Source organism: Argopecten irradians, chromosome 7, assembly GCF_041381155.1.
Source record: "Argopecten irradians isolate NY chromosome 7, Ai_NY, whole genome shotgun sequence".
Classification (NCBI taxonomy): domain Eukaryota; kingdom Metazoa; phylum Mollusca; class Bivalvia; order Pectinida; family Pectinidae; genus Argopecten; species Argopecten irradians.
Genome location: NC_091140.1, coordinates 32025414 through 32050410, shown reverse-complemented (window position 1 = coordinate 32050410; position 24997 = coordinate 32025414). Strand labels below are relative to the sequence as shown.

Sequence of the window (24997 nt, the reverse complement as noted above, 5' to 3'; positions counted from 1 at the left end):
TTTAAAACATCGTATAGCTCACTTACTTTAAAGGCCCACTACCTTTCCGCGAGCAAAATTAAAGGTTTCTAAAAATCATAGATAACATAAGAAAAATATATATCGATGGCCTAAGATGAGGTTATAACATGAAGCTTATGCAAGTTTTCCTGCGCGTAATATATGATGACAGTTGAGTTTCATTTCACCTGTTTTGCCTTTCTGGGCAGTGATAGTCAACTACCGCGCGGCATTAAGGACGACGAGCGGGAAACATAAGACTCACCCGCGTTATGAAAATTAACATTTTATTTATTTAAATTATATTGTTCAGAAGGTAGATGATAAGTGTAGAATTACCGGTAAGTTGATAACTTTTGCGACTCTACAAAATTATCAATCTCGTTTTAAACATTTCTATTCTTAAAAATTAAAAGCCGTTTCGGAAAGGTAGTGGGCCTTTAACCGTCACCGCCAAGTTCATTTGTTTTTTTCGGACCGCTTCTCTCGAGTTTACCCAAAAGCACAGCATTACATAATTTGCATAATGTAGTCACGATATGTAAGTCGAGAAGCGTTTCCGAGAGAAAAATGAACATGGCGGTGACGGATAAATGTAAGTGACTCTACACGATGTTTTAATGTAGTTTCCACAACGGGGGAAGAACGGGGTCATGAACCACTCCAAAGGAGATTGTAAGATGAACACTTATACAGTTATCGGGTACACTTTACCACCACAAGCGTATATTTTGGTGATCATTAGAAGCCGATACGACATTTCGACCGGACAGGGAAATGTCTACCTACATAACATGAAGCATAATTTTTGTAAATTTCTACGATATATCCAAGCCATAACTTCGTCAAAATTGGCCAATTTTTGTTATCAAGCACTCAAAGATTATCAAAAGATAAATAGTTTATCTTTAAGGTATGAGAATGATATATGTCAGTAATTTGTATAGAACCATTTATTAAATAATCAATTAAGACAAGAACTTTTAAAACCGCAATTAAAAATTTCATACCTAGCAAAACTTTGAAAGGTTTCTAGAAAATTTAAGTAGCATTACATAAGAATGTATATGTCGATGGTGTACACATGTACTAACCATGAGGTTACAACATGAAGCTTATGCAACATATCCTTTATGTGATGGGTAATTAGTTGGTAATTTCATTTCACTAGTAATTGATTGCCTTCTGGCGCAGTAATCACAATTATTGTCAATATGACAGGCATTAGGACGAAGCGGCAAACATAAGCATGGGTAAATCAAGTCTTGTCATCACCTTTTTTCACAACTTGAGAATAAAAATTTCGATTGGATTTTTTCCAGTATATGATGCCATTGAGAATTACTTCTGCTAGTATTCAAGATCTTAGCAAAAGTCTTATAACTGCTTATAAAAGTATAAAAAGTCTTGATGCTACAAATTCATGGGGGGGATTTCACAGTTTTACATTTGTACCAATAATCACATTTTGTAAATTAATAATGTAATTAGACATTTCAAAAATATTTGAGATCAAAAAGTCTCTTCAATCAGAATGAAATCTCAATGGCAGTTGTCATCTATAGCATAAGATACAATCCTAAAGATGCAAGCTTGTAGTCTTATACTATCTTTACAAATATCTGACCCAAATATATACATACTGCATAGCTGAGCTCTCAGTCAGGCTTTCGATCTCAGCACTCGTGTCAAACAGCTCTCATCATTTAATCTGCTCGGACACTTGGCTTAATAGGTAAATAGACAACTAGTCAAATGATAGGAACCGCTTTTTATAGACCTACAAAAAGCTTTTGACCTTGTTGATCACAAAATACTTCTACTTAAACTTAAACTTTTAAATGTATCAATGTCAAGTCCTGCTGTGGTGGTTTACGTCTTATCTATCTGGCAGATTTCAATCTATACAATCAAATGGTATGTCATCCTCTCCTAATATTAATGTAAAAAACAGGTGTACCTCAGGGCTCAATTCTTGGTCCACTTATGTTTCTTATCTATATATTAATGGCATTTACCAATGTATGTTAAAACAATGTAATGTTGATATGTATGTGCATGATAAGGACTTTACACAAAAGGCAGTACATTACCTGAAATTGATAAGTCATTACCTGAAAATGAACAAAGCCTTCAAATAGATATTAAAAACATTTTTTAGGTGGTGCAAATTTAAAATAATATGAACATAAATTTACAAAAAAACAAATAGTATGCTTATTGGGTGTAAGAGAGGAAAATTTAGCAGGAATGGATATCCATCTAGTAGTAAATGATACACATATCAATCATTCAAATTGTCAGAAAGTCTTAGGTATTTACATAGATAAATTTTTAAACTGGTCAGAACAAGTAAAAAAGGTAGCATCTAAGCTCTCAATAGCAATTGCTTTACTACGAAAAATGAAAAGCTATCTACCAAGAGAAGCTAGGAAAATTTACTACAATTCCTACATTTTACCAATTTTAGATTATGCCGCTATTGTCTGGGGTAATGGTTTGACAAAACAACAAATAAATCATTATTTACAAAAACTACAAAAAGAAAGCTCTTAGAATAATGCTAGATAAAAACCAAATACTATCTGACAGTTTGTCCCTTTTTAAAGAAGCTAAAGTACTCCCTTTTGAACTCAGATTAAAATATCATACTGTAATTTTAGTTTATAAAGCACTGCATAATATGACACCGGATTATATATGTACTTTATTGAAACTTGTCAAAATTCTTGCTTGTACAAACTCAGATCAGCTACAGAAAATAAACTCCTTTTACCTAAGTTACAATCAGAGACAATGAGAAAGTCATTCAGCTACTCTGGAGCTGTATCTTGGAATAATCTACCACTTGATATAACCACACTCCACATCCCTTGTAACTTTTAAGCAAAAGTTAAGAAATTATTTACTATCACACTTGATAAAGTAAAGTCGAGAAGCGTTCCGTTCCTAGAGGAATATATACTGATACATGGCGTGACGGATAAAGTAAGTGAGCTACACGATGTTTTTTTCTAAAGTACAAAGTACGGGTCATGACACCTCCAAAGGAGATTGTAGATGAACACAGTTATGGGTACTTGTTTACCACCACAAGCGTATATATACTGTTAAATTTCACGATATATCAAGCCATAAAAATAGATCGTGCCTTTAGGTAAGATATCCTGTGCTTGATGGGTCCGTTTTCCTACCGCCGAGTTCATACCCTTGATACTATAATATATAAAAAGATCGTGCCAGTTCCCTGTGCTCTGATGGGTCCCTAATTATATCTGTACCTATCTCAGATCCCTGTACCCACAGACGCCTGTGCTGTACCATTCCAATTCTTGCATTTTGCACTGGTACGATCATTATGGGGTGCGAGTTCAAAATTATACAAAATGTTGGTTCAAGGCTCAAGAGGGGTCTGAGCACGCTCGGATACATCACTACGCTCCGTTTATAGACCGTAGGCTGATGAACATGGGTGCCATAACTGGTCAGCTTTAGTACTGTTTTGATGCATTGTATATTCATGTGAACGAAGTTGTTCATGAAAATGAGAAAGACTGGTAGCATCCCTATGCTATGGGGGATTCCAAATTTTATTCACTCTGATTACTATGATGAGTGACATTTCCCTGCATGGGTCTCCATCTCATGTACTCATATACGTCCTTGCGTGGACTAACATAGTAAAAGTATAAAAATGGTTTGTCTAGCCATATTTCGTGCTACGAAATGACTAGGGCCATGATATAGCAAGAAAAAATTCAAGCGGTTACTACTGAGGTTTCATCAAAAGATCTATTTTAACTTTTTTGCGTTTGAATCAGAGTTGAAAAAAATATCCGGTTTAAAAACTTGGCAAATTTAAATCGAGCATGACTAGTGTATGCTTTTTAAAAAAGTAATGGGAAATTTGCAAGGTGCTCCGAATGATCCTTTTCAAACGTCTCTGTGACAACGATTAGTACAACAGTATCACTTCCGGTAAAGGTAAGATTGTCACTCTCACGTAAATCAACTTCACTGCTAAATAACCACATAAACAGAAAAAGTAACAACATATATGATATATTCTTATGCATTTGCTCTCCTTGATATATAAATAATGCGTATTGTGTCTTGAAATGTGAACTTAATCACGTTGAATATTTATAGCGGAAGTTGTGATTTGGATTGACAACGTGTAAACGAAACTGAAGTCAATCATTACTCATTTACACTGCATATTTTGTAATGCTTTCTACGATGCCCATGTTTTGTTTTTATCAACTGTACCCGTATACATTGCACAGTGAGTGTCATTATATTTTATGATAAAACCTGTTTTGTAATGAAAACGTTGAGGTTTGTAGGAAATTAAACCGTGAATTGTTCAAGTGCTCAAGTCTTGTCAAAATGAATTCAATGTAGGTAGATCTAGTACCAGATATAATAATTGGTATCAAGAAAGGAGAAAATATAGTGGCTAGCTCGGGATTGAACCTTGGAACACTATACAGGTAATCTACCGATCACTTGATATATGTCTGATCAACCTAGTTCTTTCCACTACTAAATGATTAACTGATCGGTAGATCTAGAGCACCCGGATAGTGTAATAAAAAAATATATATATATCATGGGACTGAATCATTTTTCCATGAATGTATTTTTTTCTTTTTTTTTTGTATAGACATGATTCTCCCGAGATGATCAATTAAGGCTGAAAAATACAGTAATATGGCAGATACAAGTAGGTTTTCTCCACCCACATCTCCGACCTCATCAATCGGATCAAGTTTTAGTCAGGACAATGATGGAAACAGATCAAGACTTTCAAGGCAGGGCTCTAAAAATGACAGCAGACTTACTGCCACAGCTAAGAGACAAAAATATCTCAAACGTTTGTTTAAATTCCGTCAGATGGACTTTGAATATGCATTTTGGCAGATGATCTACTTGTTCGTATCCCCACAAAAAGTGTAAGTATAATCAATGCCTTTCTGTGCTTAGTTTTATATGATCTTATATTTAGTTAAAGTTGATTGAGTTTTGAATGACTTTCCACGGATACATTTTTTTTAGTATGCAGGGTTTGCACTGGGTGTTCCATAGATGGGGTCTTCCTCAGATAAAATGAATATTTTAAAATTTGAGAAATGCATCAGAAAACTCCTATCTTCCTTTCTCAATAGGAAATCAATTCAAAGATCAGATATATTCATAGATCTGGAAAAAATATATTGTTGGTTCTCAAAATAGTTATCTATACAAAATTGAGAACTATATTACCTTAAGTCATGGAATAATTCCTCCAATACTTTTTCAGTGATCTGAACTTCTGAGATAAATATAGATTTTGATGTATTGCTTGATGTTAAAAGATACATCTAATAATAAGCCAACTTAAATTCACATGTCATTTTTCATTTTTACAGATACAGAAACTTTCAATACAGAAAGCGTAAGTATCTGTTTCATATTAAATTAAATCAGTTTCAATTCTAGAGCTTTATACATGTACATATATATATGTGTATTGTTAAATTATCTATATCTGTTAAGGCCTAAGTTTAAGCTATTTGTGTCTTAAAAATAATTAAATATTAAATGTTTTAAAAACAGAAAAATCTTCAAAATTAATGAAGTCTTATATGATTTCTTTATTAATAAATGATTGATTGGTAGAATGTAAGTACCTTTGTACATAATAATTATGACATTATCTATAAATTTAGATATACAGTCAAACCTGTCTATAAAGGTCTGACCATTCAAGTTAGGGACAGAGGGAAAATAGTCTTTATAGCCAGTTGGTTTTTACACACAGATTGAATTGTGTTCAAACTGGTCATTTAATTTGGAACCCTAGAGAAGTGGTCTTATAAACAGAATGGTCTTTATTTGGAGGTGGTTGATAAGAAAGGTTCCTAGTTTGACTGGTAAACTTAGAAACACATAATATAAAAGATAAAATTTAGATTTATGTTACTGACATGCTATTATTAATTAATTTTAGATATTTATGACATGCATTTTATAAGATACATTTACTATTTGCAGACACAAAGGACCAGTGGGCCAGAGACGATCCAGCATTTCTAGTACTGTTAAGCTTTTGGTTGGTTGGTAAGTATCCTAGCTACAGATTATAAATCTTAATGCATATTTACTGTGAATCGTCCCGATCGATAAACTGGGCATATCATTTCTGCATACAACCAGTATAAACTTATCTGCCTTTAAAAATACACTATTATGAAAAAAATGGTTTATGTTTTGTAAAAATTCAAAACTTACTCTGGTCATGTCATCCGTCCTCCTAAAATGTCCTTAGTATCTGTTAATAGGACAATGAAAGTGTTATCAACAGTTTATGGTCTTCTTTGACAAATGTTTTACATCTGAATTAAGAAACTTAAGCGATGTTAAATGACATATGGTATATTTTCACTTGCAGCATCTTCCATAGGATTTGCCCTTGTTTTGGGACTAACATTCGTTGGTTTCATCAAGTTTATATTGTGGGTTGTCTTTGTGGACTGTGTCGGAGTGGGCCTACTTATAGCTACATTATTCTGGTAAGCCTGATGCATTTTCACTTGTGAATATTAGGTTTTGCATGCAATAAGTTTGGAAACATTCAAAAATTTATTTTAATAATAAATCTTAATTCCGCTCACCTACAGGTTGTTTTGAAAGGTTTAAATTTACAAATCTTGTACATGTATTTTGAAATCACATATGAAACACCAAGCTGAGATAATTTTCATAACATTTATTAATTGATTGTTTAATGAATTAAATAGTTGTTTTCCTCATGAAACAGAGGATTACATAGATTTACCCATGGATGTCTATCACGTCTATATTGTCACAACCCATACTGTTTTGATTTCATTTAAAGGCCGGTACATTCATGTCTAAACAGAAATCTTGAGTTTTGAGCATTTTACAAATAACATAGTGTATTAATGAATTGATTCCATACGTTTTCCTCACAGGTTCGTCACCAATAGATATATGATCCTAGCTCCACCCCGCGGACAAGATGTGGAGTGGGCTTATGCCTTTGATGTACATCTCAACGCTTTCTTTCCTCTCCTTATGATCCTTCACTTGTTTCAGCTGATATTTCTCGTCCGTAAGTAAATCTGTATCTAGTTTCTCGTCCGTAAGTAAATCTGTATCTAGTTTTCGTCATAAGAATGTGTACACATATCTTTTCCTTTTTCTAAACGAAAAGTAAGCATGCTTTAAACAACATTAAGATATTGCTTTTCAAAATATACATCATTTTGCTCTTCTAAAAATCTATCTGTAATTAGCTTGACTTTCTGGTTGTAAATTACACATTTTTCTGATATTATGAAATATGTTATCGTCAGATGCTTTTTATATATGCACATATACAGTGAAGTAGCTTAGAAGACGTCAAAAGTAATATTAAAGATTTAAGTTAGCTGAGAATTTCAGTTAAATGTACTTGAATGCATAGAAAAAGTTTGGTTGAGACCGACTACAACGTTAAAATTTTGAGACGGGTTGTTTGAGATTATAGGTTTAATTGTACTATAATTATTTGGTGATATCTTTGTATGAAAATATAAAAAGACGTGTGATGTTTCTCTAAATGTAACGGACAGTCACATCTGGTTAAAGTCATTTTCTTTGTGGTTTTTTTTTTCAAAGAAAAAGTTTCAAGTTTCACTTATGCATTGAAAATTATTCTTATTAATCAATATAGCCAATAACGAAAGTTCCTAATGGATTGATAAACAAGACTTTAAATGTTTTCATACTATTTTAATTTCTCAAATTAAAACATTCTGCTGTATTTTCGAATGTGCATTTGCTTGCCAAGGACATATGTAATGTTGTTTGTTTTCTGCTTTCAGCTTTAATATACCAGGATCATTTTATAGGATTACTGATAGGGAACACTTTCTGGCTGGTGGCCATATTTTATTACGTCTACATCACATTTTTAGGCTACAGTGGTGAGTACCTTTTCGATCAAAAAGTTATTCCATTTCTTACTCTTGTATTGGCATATCACAGAGTTAGATATTGCTTGTGACATCATTACTTTGTTAGCAAAAAAGTAATAAGTTTTCTCTGAAAAATATGACTGCACTCATGAAAACATGATATAGTAAGAGTAGATAATAGCTATTTCATGACTGCACTCAAATAGTAAGGGTAGTTAACTCTGTAATGTGCACTTTTATTGGATGTAAACATGTGCAACATTTTGTGTAATGATTGGAATATACTTCTGGATATATTAAACTGGGAATGATTGACTGTTACTGGACAAATAAAGAAAGTTCTTAATCATGTCATTTTAACTTATCCACCCCTGAATATTAATATTGAACTGTTCCAGCGTTTGAATCAGAAGAGTTCAAAAGTGTCTCTAGGGGTGAATGGTCAATGCATTATTAGGCTGCACCTGGAATTTTAATATTATGTAGACAAAAATCAGTTACATAGAGAATAATTTCAGACATTATTAATGATATGTTATCTTCTTTTTTGCAGCTCTGCCTTTCTTGAGAAACACACGGACATTATTGTTTCCCTTGACGGGGGTTGTGCTACTGTACATTCTCTCGCTTGTGATTGGTTGGAACTTTAGTCGGGGACTTTGTAATTTCTATCATTACCGGGTCACATAAAAGCTATAAAGCGCCATTTGGTGGAGAATTGTGTAAAGACAGAACAGTGCCACCTAGTGGTGGGATGCTCTGTGTGTTGCAAACATTGTACAGCACATCCTCATGGAGTATTTTCTAAACTATTTGTTTTGTGTTATACATTTAGATTGTGTGAAATTTGATTTTCAAAAAGGACAACTATATTTACTGAAATAAGTGCATCTGCATCCTTGATGCTCCAGGGGCAACTATCACTGTCATTACATCCACCTGTGGACTATTGTCTACAAGAATTACAGGAAAAAAATCCTGACCAGTTACATGGCTACAAAGACTGTTTTTGAAGATAACACTGGAGAGATGCCCAACTTCAAAGTCAACTGTACTGGTAACATTATTCTATCAATCAATTTCTTTTGATCTACATCAAAGAAACAAACTAAATTTTTTCATCTTCTGCACAATTAAGTTTTGCTATTACATAGTCCAGGGGTGGATATGGTGATAGTGATAATAATATCTGGAATATCAATGAATCTAGAGCAGTTATTATTATCAACTAAATCCTTTAAGAGTATTTATTTTTGAGTTGTGTGTATCTGTGAGAATGAATGATTTCAATAATCTGCAGTTTAACTTATATATATGTATGGCTGCAATAATGAATCTACATAAAGTTCTGAAAGACATATTCATAAAATATTTATATTATGTATAATGTTATGTTGCATATTTTTCACAATTCAGATTTAGATGTTCACTATTTGTTTAAGCTATGTATTATTCAATATATAGTTGTTTTGAATATATGATACACCGTCTCTTACATTTTGACCAAATTCATGAGGATGTGTATAGTTTGTTATTTCCTAAAAAGGATCATATAAGGCTATGGCCAGGTACTGACAACACTCAACACAGGTTAGTGGTTATTCTCTGTGGGCCCCAATTTTCCTCTCCTGCAAAACTCTGGTATATCATTCATAAGGTGCTGCAGTGGTTGAGTTATTAAGATGTCCTGACATATTACTACAAACCCTCCATCTTTAGGTTATGAGTTTGAATCTGATATGAGGGCAGTTGTTAGGTACTGACTGCTGGTCAGTGGTTTTCCACCAGGTTCTCCGGCTTTCCCCCACTTCTTAAAGCTGGCACATTCTTAAATAACCTTGGCTGTTAACAGGATGTTATACCAATCAAATTTCCCAAACAAGATCCTCGGGATTCAAGCATCCTTTCCAATCTTATACAAAAGGATAGGTTAGTAACTGATATACATTTGTATATGTGTTTATAAGCGTTCTTCACTCTTTCAGAAATTGAAGGGTTGGTTAAGAAATGTTTGATTTTTATTTTTGCAAAAGTGTGGTACAATGAACCATTCTGGAATGTGATATTCATAAAATCCATTAAAGTAGGTTAAACATTAAGATTGTATATTTTAAAAAATGAAACTTTAGAAACTCAATGATACCACACTTTAAACATTAAGATTGTATATTTTAAAAAATGAAACGTTAGAAACTCAATGATACCACACTATGTTCTATATGATGATGATGATTTGCTTGAAGTAAAAATTAGTATGAAAGTAAAAATGAAGTGTGTTTTAATGAGATTATATCCAGGATAGATTTTAGTTTCCAATGTGGGACTTATTCTTAATCCTTAAAGTGAATAGTCGGGCAAAGAAAACCAGTCTAAATGCCTTCATTGGCCTTCCAAAAGTTCTCACATATCAATACGACAGTCATGTTCTGCTTACGTTTCCCAGTTCTGACCATTGAAATAAAGAAAGTTGAAAGCATTGAAAGCGAGGCTGCGTTGAAATGTAACCACGGACATAGTCAGCCGGGAGGACGTTTTAGGATTGCTATAGTTTAAATAAATTTCTTTGTACGCAGACAGATTTTGACGAGAGATTTTATTTTTCTATTTCATAAGAAATTATACTGGATACATTCACACCATTTTTACCGACTTTAGCCATCCTTGCCCGACTGTTCAATTTAAAATGTACAGTACTGAATTCAAGATTTCATCAGACAATGAAAAACAAGTTTGACCTGTGACCACAATTAATATGTGATCATGAATGGGTGAAAGATATGAGAAATTGCTACATTGCTTGTGACGTGATTTTAATCTAAATTAGATATTTAATGACATTCTAAAATTGGATTATAGTTTATAAGTTTGTGTACTGTTCGTTTGCTTTGTGGGTTATGTAAGAAGCTTGTGTGGTCCATATTAGCCTAGCTATGAAAAAAAATAAGAGATTGCGACATGTTGGTCAATGACAAAAATGCTATGTACATGGTAAGTGCATTTTATGTAGCCAGATTTTAATAATTTGATTACAGCATATATAAAAAGAAATATTAGTAATGTACATTTGTATCATATGTATTCATTATATGTATAAAGTTTGTAAATATGTAAATGAGCAAAAGTATAAAGAGGGTCAATACTTTCATCATTTCAAATAAAATTGTCATAAAAATCAAAACAACTGAATTTACTTTTACCTCTTTAATGGTCTAAGATGAATTTCTTGATGACCTGTATATTATTGCCATTATTTATGCTTTTGATTACTTATCAGATTAGGTGACCTTCTGAATGGTTATGTGTGTTAGACAAGCAGTATTGAACCAGTCACATACATGTATGTACGTATATATTAATAGAGAATTGAAACATTAACTCCTTCATTGTCTTTGCTGAAGGCAGAGGGACCTCGGGTTTAAGGCATTTGCATCGATATAAATTTTAACATTTCATTATTGTCTGATGTCACCGGTTTTCAGATAAAGCTGATTCAGCTTGATTTTTGTTAACAAGAAAATGAGCATCTTTTCTCGAAAATCAAAACCAAAGTGCATTTTTCTTTTGTTGATATTTAAGTTAAAATGTTTTTTTGTTTTCTTCCCATAATTTTACCCAAACTACCTGAAAATTATCATTTGAAAATATCAAAGCTACCCTCCTGTATTTAGGAGAATAGGGAAAAAAAACCTAAGCTCATACAGTGGTACATCTGTTGACAGTAAAACTGGCAGGATTGCCTATCTCTCTAATATATGTTTTTGACTGAACTGAATTCTTCTAAATTCCCAATATCATGAAATTGCTCTAAAGTGTTGGCATTAATATGCATATACGCACATATATGATTTTCAAAAAGAAATACACCTCTAATTCCTTAAAAGTCACAAAATCAATCCATGACATCACTATAACATCAGGACCCAGTTTCATCAACATTCCATAACTTAAAACTTAGGAAAACATTATTGAAGCTCCTTAACTTCAGATTTTAAAGATTTTTTCCTGAAGTTCTGTAATGCTTTTCTATGGAGAATTTTTACATTAAGAAATGTCAGAGAAACTGAACTCACTCACTGATATTTGGTTAGTTATATACATTGTACTGGGCTGATGAGTTACATTGTACAAAATGTCTACAGTGAGTGATTAAGTGTGTCAAAATATTTACATTGTACATGACTTCTGAATCGTCGAAAAGTCATCAAGGGGAATGTAGAAACTAGATGGGGGGTGTCTTATTTGCGAGAAGATTCTCATAATTCTTGAAATACAACGTTTGTAAAATAGGCTGTGCGTATTACTTTTATTTCTTTTCTGCAAAGTTATAAAAATAAATGTGATGAGTTCAGTTCTTATTTGAGGACGATAATGATATATCATTTGGGAAAATACCTTTATTGGTTGAAGACTTAATTAGAATGATTGATCTTGACCATTTGTCATATTCAAACGATCGAATTTGTTGAAATCTTGAAATACTACAAATCACTAATCAATTGACAATGTAAGGATAAACAAAATATAAAGTTAAAGAAACCCAAATCAAACAAATAATAATAATAATATAAAAAAAAAACCGCACACACACGAACAGGAAGCTCTAGAGTGTAGTTGGAATAACAAACCTTTGTACTTTAATTTTTTTTTATTAATTTGCGTTGTCACGTTTGCAGATCAAAACGAACTAATCATCGTGGAGTAAAGTCATAATGTGTAGCCTGCTTGCTCTGTTCATCCGGGGCAAGGACGTAAATGAGAAGGATAAGTGACACTGGGTTTTGGGGGAGTACAAGGCAGGAGCTTTTGTGTTTGTGCACTGACCGTGACGTTGGGCGACGGCTGATTTTCCTTTGATATCCGCCGGCACAGCCTTTGATGTAGCTTGCGGGTGCGAGGGTTACCGTCTTTCTTTCTGAAGCGGGCCGTCATTTCGTGAGCTGTCGTATTTTTTTAACGACAATTTAAGATATATCCTCTTAATCTTCTGTCCTTAAATCAAGTTATAAACGTTGTGAAATATAATAAATTTTACATTGGTGTTTCGTTTGACTCGATAAGATAAGTATTTGTTGTGAAAAATGGTTTTTATTCCCGGATCATGGGCGTCTCGCGTGGTGTTTAGTAATGTAAAGAGACAGTCACGAATCCTTCTCACTTATAAATCCTTGATCCGGGGATTTAAGGAATCTACCACTGACACGGTCATAGTTTTCTGACGCTGCATCCATGGTAACGTTTCCCATTTTCCCTAGATGATCATACGTATCACTATGTCGTACCACGTGATTGTAATCATCACCAGAATATACCGTGCGTTCTTTTTTCTTTGAAAAGTTGTCGTAAGTGTTGTCATCACGAACCGTCTGTGACGTAATCCGATACGGAGTCACGTGATCATAAGCACTGTTACTGAACGCGACGGACGTCCTGTTATTTTGGTATCCTTTCAGATGGTTATACACTCCGTCTGTGGCTCTTTCACGCTCGTTATTGCATTCTGTATTCCTTCCATACTTAATATGATCATTATTGGCTGCGCTAGTTTGCTGCATATTGATTGAATTGTTGTCAAAAGACTCACGGAAATCTCCTTCGGGATTTCCATTTCTGTTTGTTTTTCTTCTCCTATATATAACGAACGCCATTGTCAACGATACGATGAATATCAACACCGCCCCACCAGTTCCAGCTCCTACAACAAGTGTAGGAAACTCATTATTTGCATCATTCGTAGTTACATTCATGACAGGAGAACTTGATGACGTTTGATATATGGTCGTTTGCTGTGTATGAGTTGATGGTACAGACAGCATAAACTGCGTTTTCATGACATCAGATGAGCTTGTATGTTCCTGTGCATTAGAGGGGGTAGACAGAGATGGTTGAGTACTAGTTTGAGGAATAAGGGTTTTGATGCTTACATTTGATGTTTTACAAGGCGTTCTTAGTAATTCTATGCGAAACATTCCCACCCAGTATGAGTTATTGTTATTGGCGTTAAAGGTTGACTTACTGCTATTCTTCACTCCAACAAAAAATTGGCCATTTTCACAAGAATAGAACGCATTCGTCCAATTTGTTTTTTTATCGGGCAGAACATAAATTCCATTTTGTGTAGTAGTACATAAAGAAGACATGTTTCTATCACAGTTCTCAGCAATGTTCATGAATGTCCCTTCAACAATCTTTGTTGACATACATTTTTCGGGACCGTTCGTAGTGATGTTGGTTTTCTCATAGCCACAAATACACTCATGGTCCTTGTTCGTGATATTTGTAACACCACCACCATCACTATAACCACCACCATCATTTCCTGCTATAGCCCGCCATTCGATAAGGGGAATCACCTGATTTATTTATTCGTCGTCCACAATAACATCCGGTAGAAGTAAGGAAGATATTCTCTGAGCAGCACTCTTGAAAACAATAAACAACATGGTCCTTTATAAAAGTGTCGTTAAGAGAAATTCTTCTCTGCGATGAATCAAGATCGCCATTAAAACATCCAGTCATATTTATCCAAACATCCTCCTTTTCGCAGTTTTCATGTTGATTATCGTTCAAACTTTCATTACGCCCTCTATTTTCTTCCACCATTGGAAAATCGGACACACAGTCCCTGTTCATGGATGTGGTAGCTATAGGTATAGGCGCCACCACATACGAACAGACGATAAGCAGCATCCATGCCAGAGAAATAACTTTGAAGGTAGGCATGTTGGTTTTGTCGGACCGGACGCTATTTCTTTACAATTTAAATGATAAGTTACCAAGAATGTGTCTATGTGTTTATTAGATAACATTGAGCAATGTACACTTTACAAAAAATCACGTGATTTTATCTTGTGCGATAACAATTCTATTCCTGGTGTGAGAAAAATGTGACTCGACAATAGCTCTTAGACATGTGCAGTTAAATGTGATATAAAATAGATAAAACTACATAGAATAAATCTCAGGTATTTAACAATGAATTACTTTTGCTTTATATATCGTTCGACTTTAGATCTAAATAGATTTCCCGAAAAGGTTCATTTTTAGCCCACCATCATCAGATGGTGGGCTATTCAAATCGCCTTTCGTCCGTGGTCCGTGGTCCGTCCGTCCGTCCGTCCGTCCGTTAACAATTCTTGTTACCGCTATTTCTCAGAAAGTACTGAAGGGATCTTTCTCATATTGCATATGTCGGTTCCCCTAGGACCCTAGTTGTGCATATTGCATTTTGGGACCGATCGGTCAACAAGATGGCCGACAGGCGGCCATCTTGGATTTTGATAGTTAAAGTTTGTTACCGCTATTTCTCAAAAAGTGCTGAAGGGATCTTTCTCAAATTTCATATACAGGTTCCTCTACGACCCTAGTTGTGCATATTGCATTTTGGGACCGATCGATGAACAAGATGGCCGACAGGCGGCCATCTTGGATTTTGATAGTTAAAGTTTGTTACCGCTATTTCTCAAAAAGTACTGAAGGGATCTTTCTCAAATTTCATATACAGGTTCCCCTAGGACCCTAGTTGTGCATATTGCATTTTGGGACCGATCGATGAACAAGATGGCCGACAGGCGGCCATCTTGGATTTTGATAGTTAAAGTTTGTTACCGCTATTTCTCAAAAAGTGCTGAAGGGATCTTTCTCAAATTTCATATACAGGTTCCCCTAGGACCCTAGTTGTGCATATTGCATTTTGGGACTGATCGATGAACAAGATGGCCGACAGGCGGCCATCTTGGATTTTGATAGTTAAAGTTTGTTACCACTATTTCTCAAAAAGTACTGAAGGGATCTTTCTCAAATTTCATATACAGGTTCCCCTAGGACCCTAGTTGTGCATATTGCATTTTCGGACCGAAAGGTGCACAAGATGGCCGACAGGACACCATCTTGGATTTTGATAGTTGAAGCTTGTTACCGCTATTTCTTTGAAAGTACTGAAGTGATCTGTCTCAAATTTCATGTGCAGGTTCCTCTAGGTCCCTGGTTATGCATATTGCATTTTGGTATCGATCAATCAACAAGATGGTCGACTGGCGGCCTTCTTGGATTTTGATAGTTAAAGTTTGTTACCACTATTTCTCAAAAAGTGCTTAAGGGATCTTTCTCAAATTTCATATACAGGTTCCCCTAGGATCCTAGTTGTGCATTTTGCATTTTTGGACCGATCGGTGCACAAGATGGCCGACAGGACACCATCTTGGATTTTGATAGTTGAAGCTTGTTACCGCTATTTCTTAGAAAGTACTGAAGGGATATGTCTCAAATTTCATGTGCAGGTTCCTCTAGGTCCCTGGTTATGCATATTGCATTTTGGTAACGATCGATCAACAAGATGGCCGACAGGACGCCATCTTGGATTTTGACAATTGAAGTTTTTCCCCGATATATCTTAGAATGTACTGAAGGGATCCGTCTCAAATTGTATGTGCAGGTTCTTCTAGGGGTCTAGTTGTGCATATTGCATTTTAGGACAGATCAGTGAATAAGATGGCCGACAGGTAGCCATCTTGGATTTTGATAATTGAAGTTTGTTACTGTTAAATATCTGTTAAGTAGTCAAAGGATCTTTCTCAAATTTCATGTGTAGTAATATGTAGTAAAAGCTTGAAAAGCAGAGAAAAGATCCATCTTTCCTTTGTCAGACAAAGATCGTTCTTAGGTGGGCGCCAAGATCCCTCTGGGATCTCTTGTTACATAATACAGTATGCTTGTAGAACTCATTGCAAGCAATTTATTCACACTTTTGGTTCCCACCAAGATTGGCACAGTAACTAAATTTTGACGGTAAATATTATCAGCTCAATTATCTTTTTCTTGTTTTAAAGGTTTGAACCTGGGTTTGACATTGAGTTACACTATTTGATTCTATGACGGAGAACTCTCACCTTTCTGGCGTGGTAGGCACTGTTCTTTAATGGTCCTTTTCACAAATCACATCAAAGCCAAGTGTGTATTTTTTCGAATATCCGTCATTTTAAAAAATGAATAAATGAATAAAAAAATTAATGAATAAAAAAATTATTAAAAAACAATATAATAATAATAACAAAAATATTAAAAAATAAAATGAATTGCAGTTTTGTTATTTTATTGATTATTTTGCCCTAATAAATTCTTTACATGCATGTGGATATTGAAAATCTGTCATTCTCATATCAGATAAAATCATATCTGTGCAATATTTGTCTTGCCTAATCCTAACTATTTACAGCATGTACTATAGATATCTCCACTGACTTATCGGATCACACACAAAATCACCAGGAAGTTCATGGTTTGGTTTCTAGGGAAAGTTTACAACATTTACATTTTGTTTCTTTCAGGTGACAACTAATAATCTATCACCATGCCATGAACACCAAACCGGCTGTATTTCGTAACTTTAATACATCTTTCCCTTTTAATCCTTTTGTTTGAATTAAATAATCAGCAGCGGTGAACTTTACCACGTAAATGATGACAATGGAAATAAGGCTAGTTTATAATGTTCCCAGAAAACAAAACACTTACCACAGTTTCAAATAAAAACACCTAAACATAGTAATTATTTCTTTTTATTTCAATGGTTATGTAGCATTTTACACAAAAATTTAATATCAAAGCGCGATGGAGAACAATAAATGAAAATACTTTGTAAATGTGATATCATGATTAATTTAAGACACACATGTATATAACGTGACGCTACCCAATTTGGAACGCTACCCAAAATGTAAAAAAAAAAAAAAAAAATTATGTGATACTGATTTTTCAGTTTACAATCTAAACTAACAATAACTGTCCTGAACAAAAAATAGCTTTTTAATACGTCATTTTCCAGTTGCTTATTATCTGTATTTAAAAATGAAAATAATGAAATTTTGAAGAACTCCAGGAAACGACGTAGTGCAACAACTCTGAAAACACCATATACATGTATTTTATAATAAGAAAAACAATAGCTGAATGGAAATATTTTTGAAAGACATGTGACTTGAATAAACTAAAAAAATGGATTCAAACATTTTTATCATGCCTGGGCATTTATTAATCAAACTTTTTTAGGAGGTGTTCCATTTTGGGTTCTCAAACCTGCTGATACACAGGGCTGGGCCGAACATGCTTCAAACCTCTGTATTGTAAACAAATCATGAAATTAAAGATAAAGGTATCTATTTGTGGAATATTAAGGAAAAATCTGGATTCAAGCACAAGTAAGATTTTTTTTTAAATTATCAAAAAGTGTTCCAATTTGGATAGCGTCACATTATACCTGTATCATACTTCACACTAACTTATCTCGGCGTGCGATTAAATTTCCGTATGACACAAAAATCGCGCAAATTAATAGCTGTCGAAAATGCTCTTAGCTCATATACATTATGTACAGTAGATAAGCATATGACTCAAAATCGAACGAAACCAAACAGTTATGAAAATGTCGTCAGGCATGGACACGCAAAATGAACCGCTGCGAAAATATGCTGGTTTGTAGTAGTTGTCTCTCAGATAACTATCTGTTATTTGATATATTGATTGAGTATTATTATAAAATGCCAAGACATAAATACTTTTTTCTTTTGTATTGTATTTTCGCGTGAGAAATTTTTTCATTTTTGCTTAAAACTGGAAAATCAAATTTGATGAATTTTTACTCTTCGCGAAATGGTGTACATTACTTTGCCGCGGTGGCCGAGTGGTTAAGATGACATACCGACATATTACCATATGCCCTCCACCTCTGGGTCGCGAGTTCGAATCCCATGTGGAGCAGTTGCCAGGTACTGACCGCTGGTCGTTGGTTTTTCTCCGGGTACTCCGGCTTTCCTCCACCAAAAAACCTGGCACGTCCTTTAATGACCCTGGCTGTTAATAGGACGTTAAACTAATCAAACCAAATTATATATTACTTATTTTTTCGCAAATGAAATTTTCGCGACAACTCCAATATCCCGAGAAGCTGTGAAAATTACTGACTTTACGGATTCTGTATTTTCACATTACAGAGTTATCTGCCCTTGCAGGTCGGTATTGATTGTGGCATCATGTGTTTGCGACCATAACGTCATACTTTCATAAAAAACGATGTGAATTTCGCTCAGAAAATTATGACGTCACAATTGAAACATACCCGCAGAAGAGAGAACTCTTTAATATGTGAAGACCGAATTATGACTGCATTTTGTATATAAAATATATAAAAGATAAAATAAATTATTATTACAAAATGCATATGGAAATTGAAAGACATAAATAACATAAATAGTTATGATGATTTAAGCCCACACAGGAATGACAGAAAGCTTTTGAATTAACAAAGTTATATATTCAGTAAAGCATTACTGAATCGACGAACATGGTTTTATAGATAATTTATTAAATAACAACAATTATAATACAGATATAACCACGTAAAATTCCGGTTGCTTAAAAATTCTAGAAAAAATATCATGGAAGTCTCTCAACTTCTCGAATCAATGTTTGAATAAGGACAAATAATATGAGATGGTTAGCAGGATATGTTTTCAACGATTTCCGATAAATAAGTGGCTAAATCAATAGAATCTTAACCATGTTATCTTTCATTAAAACAAAGCAATGGATGTTGCTAAACATTTCATGGCCACCATCTCCTCTTGAGGTGACAATACTGAAATGTTAATCTTCTATGGTCAGTCGACACATTTTAAATCATTAAACTTTTAAAATATCTAAAGGCATCGTAACCACGCCCGTGCATGTGTGTCTATCGACTTACAAATGACGTGAAGATAAATAGTTTTATTTACATATTTTTCAGTTTTTCATCAATTCTTCAGTTAAATTGACATTACAATGCACCTGGTGAAATAATCTTAAAACATGTTATTGCATGAATGTCCAATAGATAATCACTTCGACATGGAATTTCATTGCGTTCACATATGAGATATGAAATGATTGGGTTTTTTATGTTTGCGGGTCTTCGAGAAGATTTTCGTATCATCATATATGAATTGAGATGCTTTTTATCAAATAACTACAGCAACCTACAATTCTAAAAACATTCAACGTCAAAATGTGCTGGAAAATTCCAGCGCAGACAGCCATTAGGTCTTGCCGTCTTCGAACCCCGATGTCCGCATGGTGACACAATAGATTATCTCTATGGCACAATTAAAATCGTTTCACATTATATTACACTACTGATATTTGCAAAACTGCTGCACCAGCAAAATCTCTATAGATCATATGGATTGTATTATGTAAGTACCTGATCAAAGCAAAATAAAATCTTTTAAAAATAGCATACTGTATAGTTCCCTATAGTTTCCTATATTAACGTATCTTTGATACGTCGTTCCCTTTTAATTCTTGAGTTGTTTTTTTGTTTGTATTAAATAACTGATACCATAGTTTTTAATATAATGTAACAAGAAATTACAAATATAAATGTTAACAATAATGTAAACATTTTTTGTACATTGTCATACTCTAATAAAAAATAATCATCGTTATAATTACTATATTACATCAATATCATAATTACTCTATACTTAAACGAAAACTATCGCCGGGTTATATGATATAAGTACCTTAAGTACCTGAAGAAAGCAAAATAGTAACTCTTAAATAACATGATGTATAGATACTAATATTCGCGGGGTTTTTATTTCGCTAAATTCGCGGATTCCACCAAATTCGAGAAATTGAATACCTCCCCGATTATTTTTTCAAAAATCATAGATTTACATAGCATACCCTGTCACGTAAATGACACTTTCAAAAGCAACAGGGTGATTCGCGAAAGTAAACCCCCGCGAACAAGTTCCAAGTAGAAAATTCACACCTGCGAAATTAACAATTATACAGTATCAAACATGGTCATAGGTATCGTCTGCTGATATGAATCCGTTAGTTTTATCAAGTCGTGCCATAGTGTCGTAGTTCCCACAATCAGTAGAAGCATTAATGACCGATATATCGTTCATACGATCGTAATCACCCCCCGTCTCGTCGTCGTCATTAAATCTGTCATCGCCAAAAGTGTCATACTGTGATTCAAATCCACCTAAATGGTTGTACACATCGTTAACGGCATCATCGTCCCGACGCATACTGTGTAGATGATTGTATGTATGGTCGACCTTTGGCTGGATCTGACAGACGTTACTTTCATATACTTCTGAATACATTTTATTGCCGTGGCACATGTCGATATCAATATAAGCTTGCGATACATTTGCGTCAATTTTAGAATTAAATTTGTTTGGATCGTCGTTTTGTTGTCCACTTCGACGTTTCATCAAACAAACGATGGATGTGATGAGTGCGGTGATAACTACGCCTGATACAGAGCCGATGATAGGAGGAAGAGGAACATCAGACGAACCTGCTAAGCCCTCATCTGAACTGTTGTCACCAATACACGTCATACATTTGGAAGTATTAGGATTACCTTCGTCGCCATTCAGTGTTGTATGGATGGACGTTGTTGTATCAGAGCTATAATTTTGCAGATTAGATGTTGATGGAGTGTGAGTGACGTAGTTGTGGCAGTATCAAAAGAATTGTCAGTGTTGTTCATTTCACAAAGCACTGGTAAACATGAACTGCAGTTTTGCAAACGAAGTTTCATTGCTAAACGTTCTGTGTTGATGTCAACAGCGACACACTTTTGACTACTGGCATTGGAATATCCCCACATGATACGGTTCAATCGGAACATTCCAATCCAATATGTAAGGTTACTTTTTAATGTTATGGTTGTATGTTTGTTCAATCCTAGAAACAGTTGGTTATTGTGATCACATAACTTGAGGGCACTATTCCAATCTCGGACATTTCCATTTCCATACAATTGAATATTAGTTTGATTTTCAAGACTGCACATTAATGTATTATTAAATGAGCAATCCTGAGAAATATAATCAAAGTCACTGTTGCGTTTACGAACTGCAATACAGTTTCCATCAATATCGTTAAGAGGATGAGGATTAACTGTCTGATATCGACACAAACACGTGTTGTTACCACACAGACTACTGTTATGTTGTCCACATACATGTCCTAAGCAAGGAGAACCTCTGTCATAAGTTGTATCATTTAAACAATAACACCCTGTCCTTGTCAAAGCGAACTCATTCGAAAGACATTTCTCAAAACAACTCTCAACAGGATTCGATTCATGGAATATATCATGGCTGAAATATTTGGACATTGAATTGTTATTTTGTTCAAAACATCCGGTGATGTTGATCCACTGGGTCAGGTTCAAGTGAGCACCAATCCAAGCGTCTGTCGATACAGTCTTGTTCAACAAATGGATATCATCGATGTTAACTAATCCTTCCCTGTCCATTCCAGCAAGTTTACAACCTGGATATGTTGTAGCCTGTTCCCATGTAACGTTAGTATCGCTGATTGTAACCTCCATACCACTACAGTTATACAGAAGTCCTGCCATGTTGACCAGAACGAAGACAAACCAGACACTCGCCATGTTATGTACTTGTTAGGTGACCAGGAAGTCATATCGATGATATCAGATCCTGGATTTTACTGTTATCTGTGCTTGTTTAACAGATATGCATTGCTATGTCGACATCAGGCAGGCGTGATAAAGCTACGCAAAGCTAGATATGTATTTTTCTGTCTCTGATAAGGCCCGCTGATATCACCTGTGATTATGAAGTATATCCGGTCAGCATACATTCGTTGTCATATGTCTAATCCTTTCAATGTGTGCAAAATCTCATCATTTTTTTTTTTTACTTTAACCTTTGATATTGATATCAATTTACTGTGAATGCGCTTCAAAGTTTAGACCTCAATTGTTTTTTTCAGCAAGTGTGTCCAAGGATAAAGTCGTGCATTCGCTATAATAACTATATTAACAAGCAAATACTTTTATCAATATAATCAAATTTTAACGGAATACTTCCAAAAAAGCATCAAAATAGAATTACCGCCAACTGTTTTCTTTTACAGTATACAGTGTAGCTATACGCCAAACAAAACATTTACAGTGTATACTGGCTCAAAATGTTTTTTAAAAAGCGTTTCAAAAGAAACATAGGGCGGCCTACATTTAGCTCATTATAGATAACAAGATGGAAAGTTGAAGATGAATTATTTAGTTTTTAACATATATTTACTGAAATCAAACATTGACCAGGATACCACAAGCAGAAAGGATACAGGAAACATAATACTTTGTATTCTGGAAGAGAATTATTCCTCTCGGTTACGATAAACTCATGATTATCCTGTTGTATAGTTGTGATATATCACTGTTGTTTATTTTGATTCAAGCTTATTTATGATAGTTACATCTGAAATAATTTCTAAATGCTGTACATCAATTACTCTTATAATAAAATATATTCTACTTTGATAAGTTGTTATATGATAGTGATGACAAGAGAACATTTACTATTAATGGTTCCATTCACATTTCTTGGTGAAAGATACGTTATCTGTTGCAAAATTTGCTTGATCCTAAATATATACCTGATGGAGGGTTATGTCCCTTGAATCAATGGTCTCTCAAGTTTTAATCCAATGGAAATAAAATTCCATAGTTATATAAAGTTATCGTACGGAAATAATACGACTTTTTTATCCTAACTATATGAAGAGTAGTATTGAATAGCTTTATAATGATTGTATACAACAGAACAATGTTGATCTTAATATGAAAATCTGACAAAAAGAAAACGCAAAGATGACATTTAAAAATATGCTTCTCCTCGTGCCAAGTCTCCTTATTTAGTACATTAAGTGATTATCTACCACTTGATAAAACATTTATGTGTATGTTTTAGAGTATGAACAGTCCGGAGTTGAATTACTAATCTATATTCGCTGTTGCATGACCTTTTCCCATAAGAAGGTTTACATTTGAACAAAATAAACCGATTTTCTTGAATTAATGAATGCTGAACCACAAATAGGCTTGTGTTATAAAGGCTTATGTGTATTCTATACAATATGTAAAAGAAAAACCCATTGATGTCAATTTGGTTAATCATTTCACAATTTCAAGTACGAATTATCGTCTGATGAGGTGAAATAAATCCAGACGGTCAACATGTAATTGTCACATTGAGCCAATCCAGAAATATTTCTAAATCAATGCACGGGAATGTTTTTTTTTTTTTTTTTTTTTTTTTGGTACTAAGTCGCATATTCTGTTCGTATTTAAACATTATTCATCTAAACGTTGTGCAATTTCTATATGAATGGTCTGAAATTTCCATTTCAATTTTTTCCCAAAACACATATCTGGCATGACTGAAGTGGTATGTCAGGTAGGCATAGAACAGCTCTAGAATCTAGAGTTTTCAGATGATACGGAAGTGAGTAATAGATAAATATCAATTACATTTTAAAAACAAGTGGTTTCTACCTCCTGTTTTTGTATTATTTTGTATTCAGAAAAACATGCTAGAAAGATAATGGTATCTGGTCATACCCATTACATCATACTCATTGCGTGGTATAAGGAAGCTATCATCTCCAGGTTGTTAAGAAGATAACGAGGTGCAAAGGATTTTATAAATCTCTGTACATTAACTTTAAAGTACGAAAGTGTCTATAACAGCTGGATATAAGGTTTATGTATCTAACTAACCAAATGGGAAATGCCCCGTATAGTAGATGTTATTAATAGCGTTGAGGGAAGGTGACAAAATCTATAAAAGATAATAAATCGACTGACAAATCATCTAACAGTACCATGATTCAGCCCGTACAGCTAACCCTGTGCGGAGTAGCCATCAAGCTTAGGCATACATGAAAGAAAAAGTCTAGAAATAGGCGGAGTCATGTAGGTGATAACTAGTATTTAGCTATATGACCCGTGTTCTCAACCTGATGTCGTCACTATTATTTATGACAGAATTTTCCATCAACACGAAAAAGTATCCTTTTTCAGACTTTGGCTCAAGAAGTTCATAAAGACACAAAAACATCTGAATATCTTATATGCATTTTATTGCACATATTGACAATTAATTAAACAAAGACAGATTACACTTTGAGATTGTCGTAGTACTTTCTGAAATATCTTC

At 34.2% G+C, this 24997-nt stretch overlaps 3 protein-coding genes across 4 annotated transcripts; 1 reads left to right on the top strand and 2 right to left on the bottom strand.

Moving 5' to 3' along the window:
* The first annotated feature begins 3863 nt into the window (after positions 1-3863).
* LOC138328162 (protein unc-50 homolog) lies at positions 3864-11145 on the top strand. 2 transcript variants are annotated; one of them, XM_069274826.1, is made up of 8 exons: positions 3864-3984; positions 4667-4955; positions 5412-5437; positions 6037-6102; positions 6434-6554; positions 6978-7117; positions 7872-7973; positions 8518-11145. In XM_069274826.1, the coding sequence occupies exons 2-8, from the start codon at positions 4714-4716 to the stop codon at positions 8652-8654; spliced, it is 834 nt and encodes a 277-aa protein (XP_069130927.1). In that variant the 5' UTR covers positions 3864-3984; positions 4667-4713; the 3' UTR covers positions 8655-11145. The 2 variants fall into 2 exon arrangements, with proteins under 2 accessions (XP_069130927.1, XP_069130928.1); XM_069274827.1 differs by lacking the exon at positions 3864-3984 and adding an exon at positions 4042-4285.
* Positions 11146-12250: 1105 nt separating this feature from the next.
* LOC138328161 (uncharacterized) lies at positions 12251-14756 on the bottom strand. The gene has a single exon (XM_069274825.1). It carries the CDS (start codon positions 14159-14161, stop codon positions 13103-13105), a length of 1059 nt encoding a protein of 352 aa, XP_069130926.1. The 5' UTR covers positions 14162-14756; the 3' UTR covers positions 12251-13102.
* Positions 14757-19719: 4963 nt separating this feature from the next.
* Positions 19720-22458, bottom strand: LOC138328160 (uncharacterized). Its single transcript, XM_069274823.1, has 3 exons — positions 21470-22458; positions 21361-21428; positions 19720-21315 (listed from the first exon to the last, which is right to left on the bottom strand). Exons 1-3 carry the CDS (start codon positions 22423-22425, stop codon positions 20798-20800), a joined length of 1542 nt encoding a protein of 513 aa, XP_069130924.1. The 5' UTR covers positions 22426-22458; the 3' UTR covers positions 19720-20797.
* Between the last annotated feature and the right edge of the window lie 2539 nt (positions 22459-24997).

Coding starts and splice junctions, on each gene's coding strand:
- LOC138328161 (XM_069274825.1), bottom strand. CDS start 14,161: ATGTCAACAAAGATTGTTGAAGGGACATTCATGAACATTGCTGAGAAC.
- LOC138328160 (XM_069274823.1), bottom strand. CDS start 22,425: ATGGCGAGTGTCTGGTTTGTCTTCGTTCTGGTCAACATGGCAGGACTT. Junction 21,429..21,469: donor TTTGATACTGCCACAACTAC/GTCACTCACACT, acceptor GCAAAATTATAG/CTCTGATACAACAACGTCCA. Junction 21,316..21,360: donor TAATCCTAATACTTCCAAAT/GTATGACGTGTA, acceptor AGGGCTTAGCAG/GTTCGTCTGATGTTCCTCTT.
- LOC138328162 (XM_069274826.1), top strand. CDS start 4,714: ATGGCAGATACAAGTAGGTTTTCTCCACCCACATCTCCGACCTCATCA. Junction 4,956..5,411: donor TTCGTATCCCCACAAAAAGT/GTAAGTATAATC, acceptor TCATTTTTACAG/ATACAGAAACTTTCAATACA. Junction 6,555..6,977: donor CTTATAGCTACATTATTCTG/GTAAGCCTGATG, acceptor TTTTCCTCACAG/GTTCGTCACCAATAGATATA.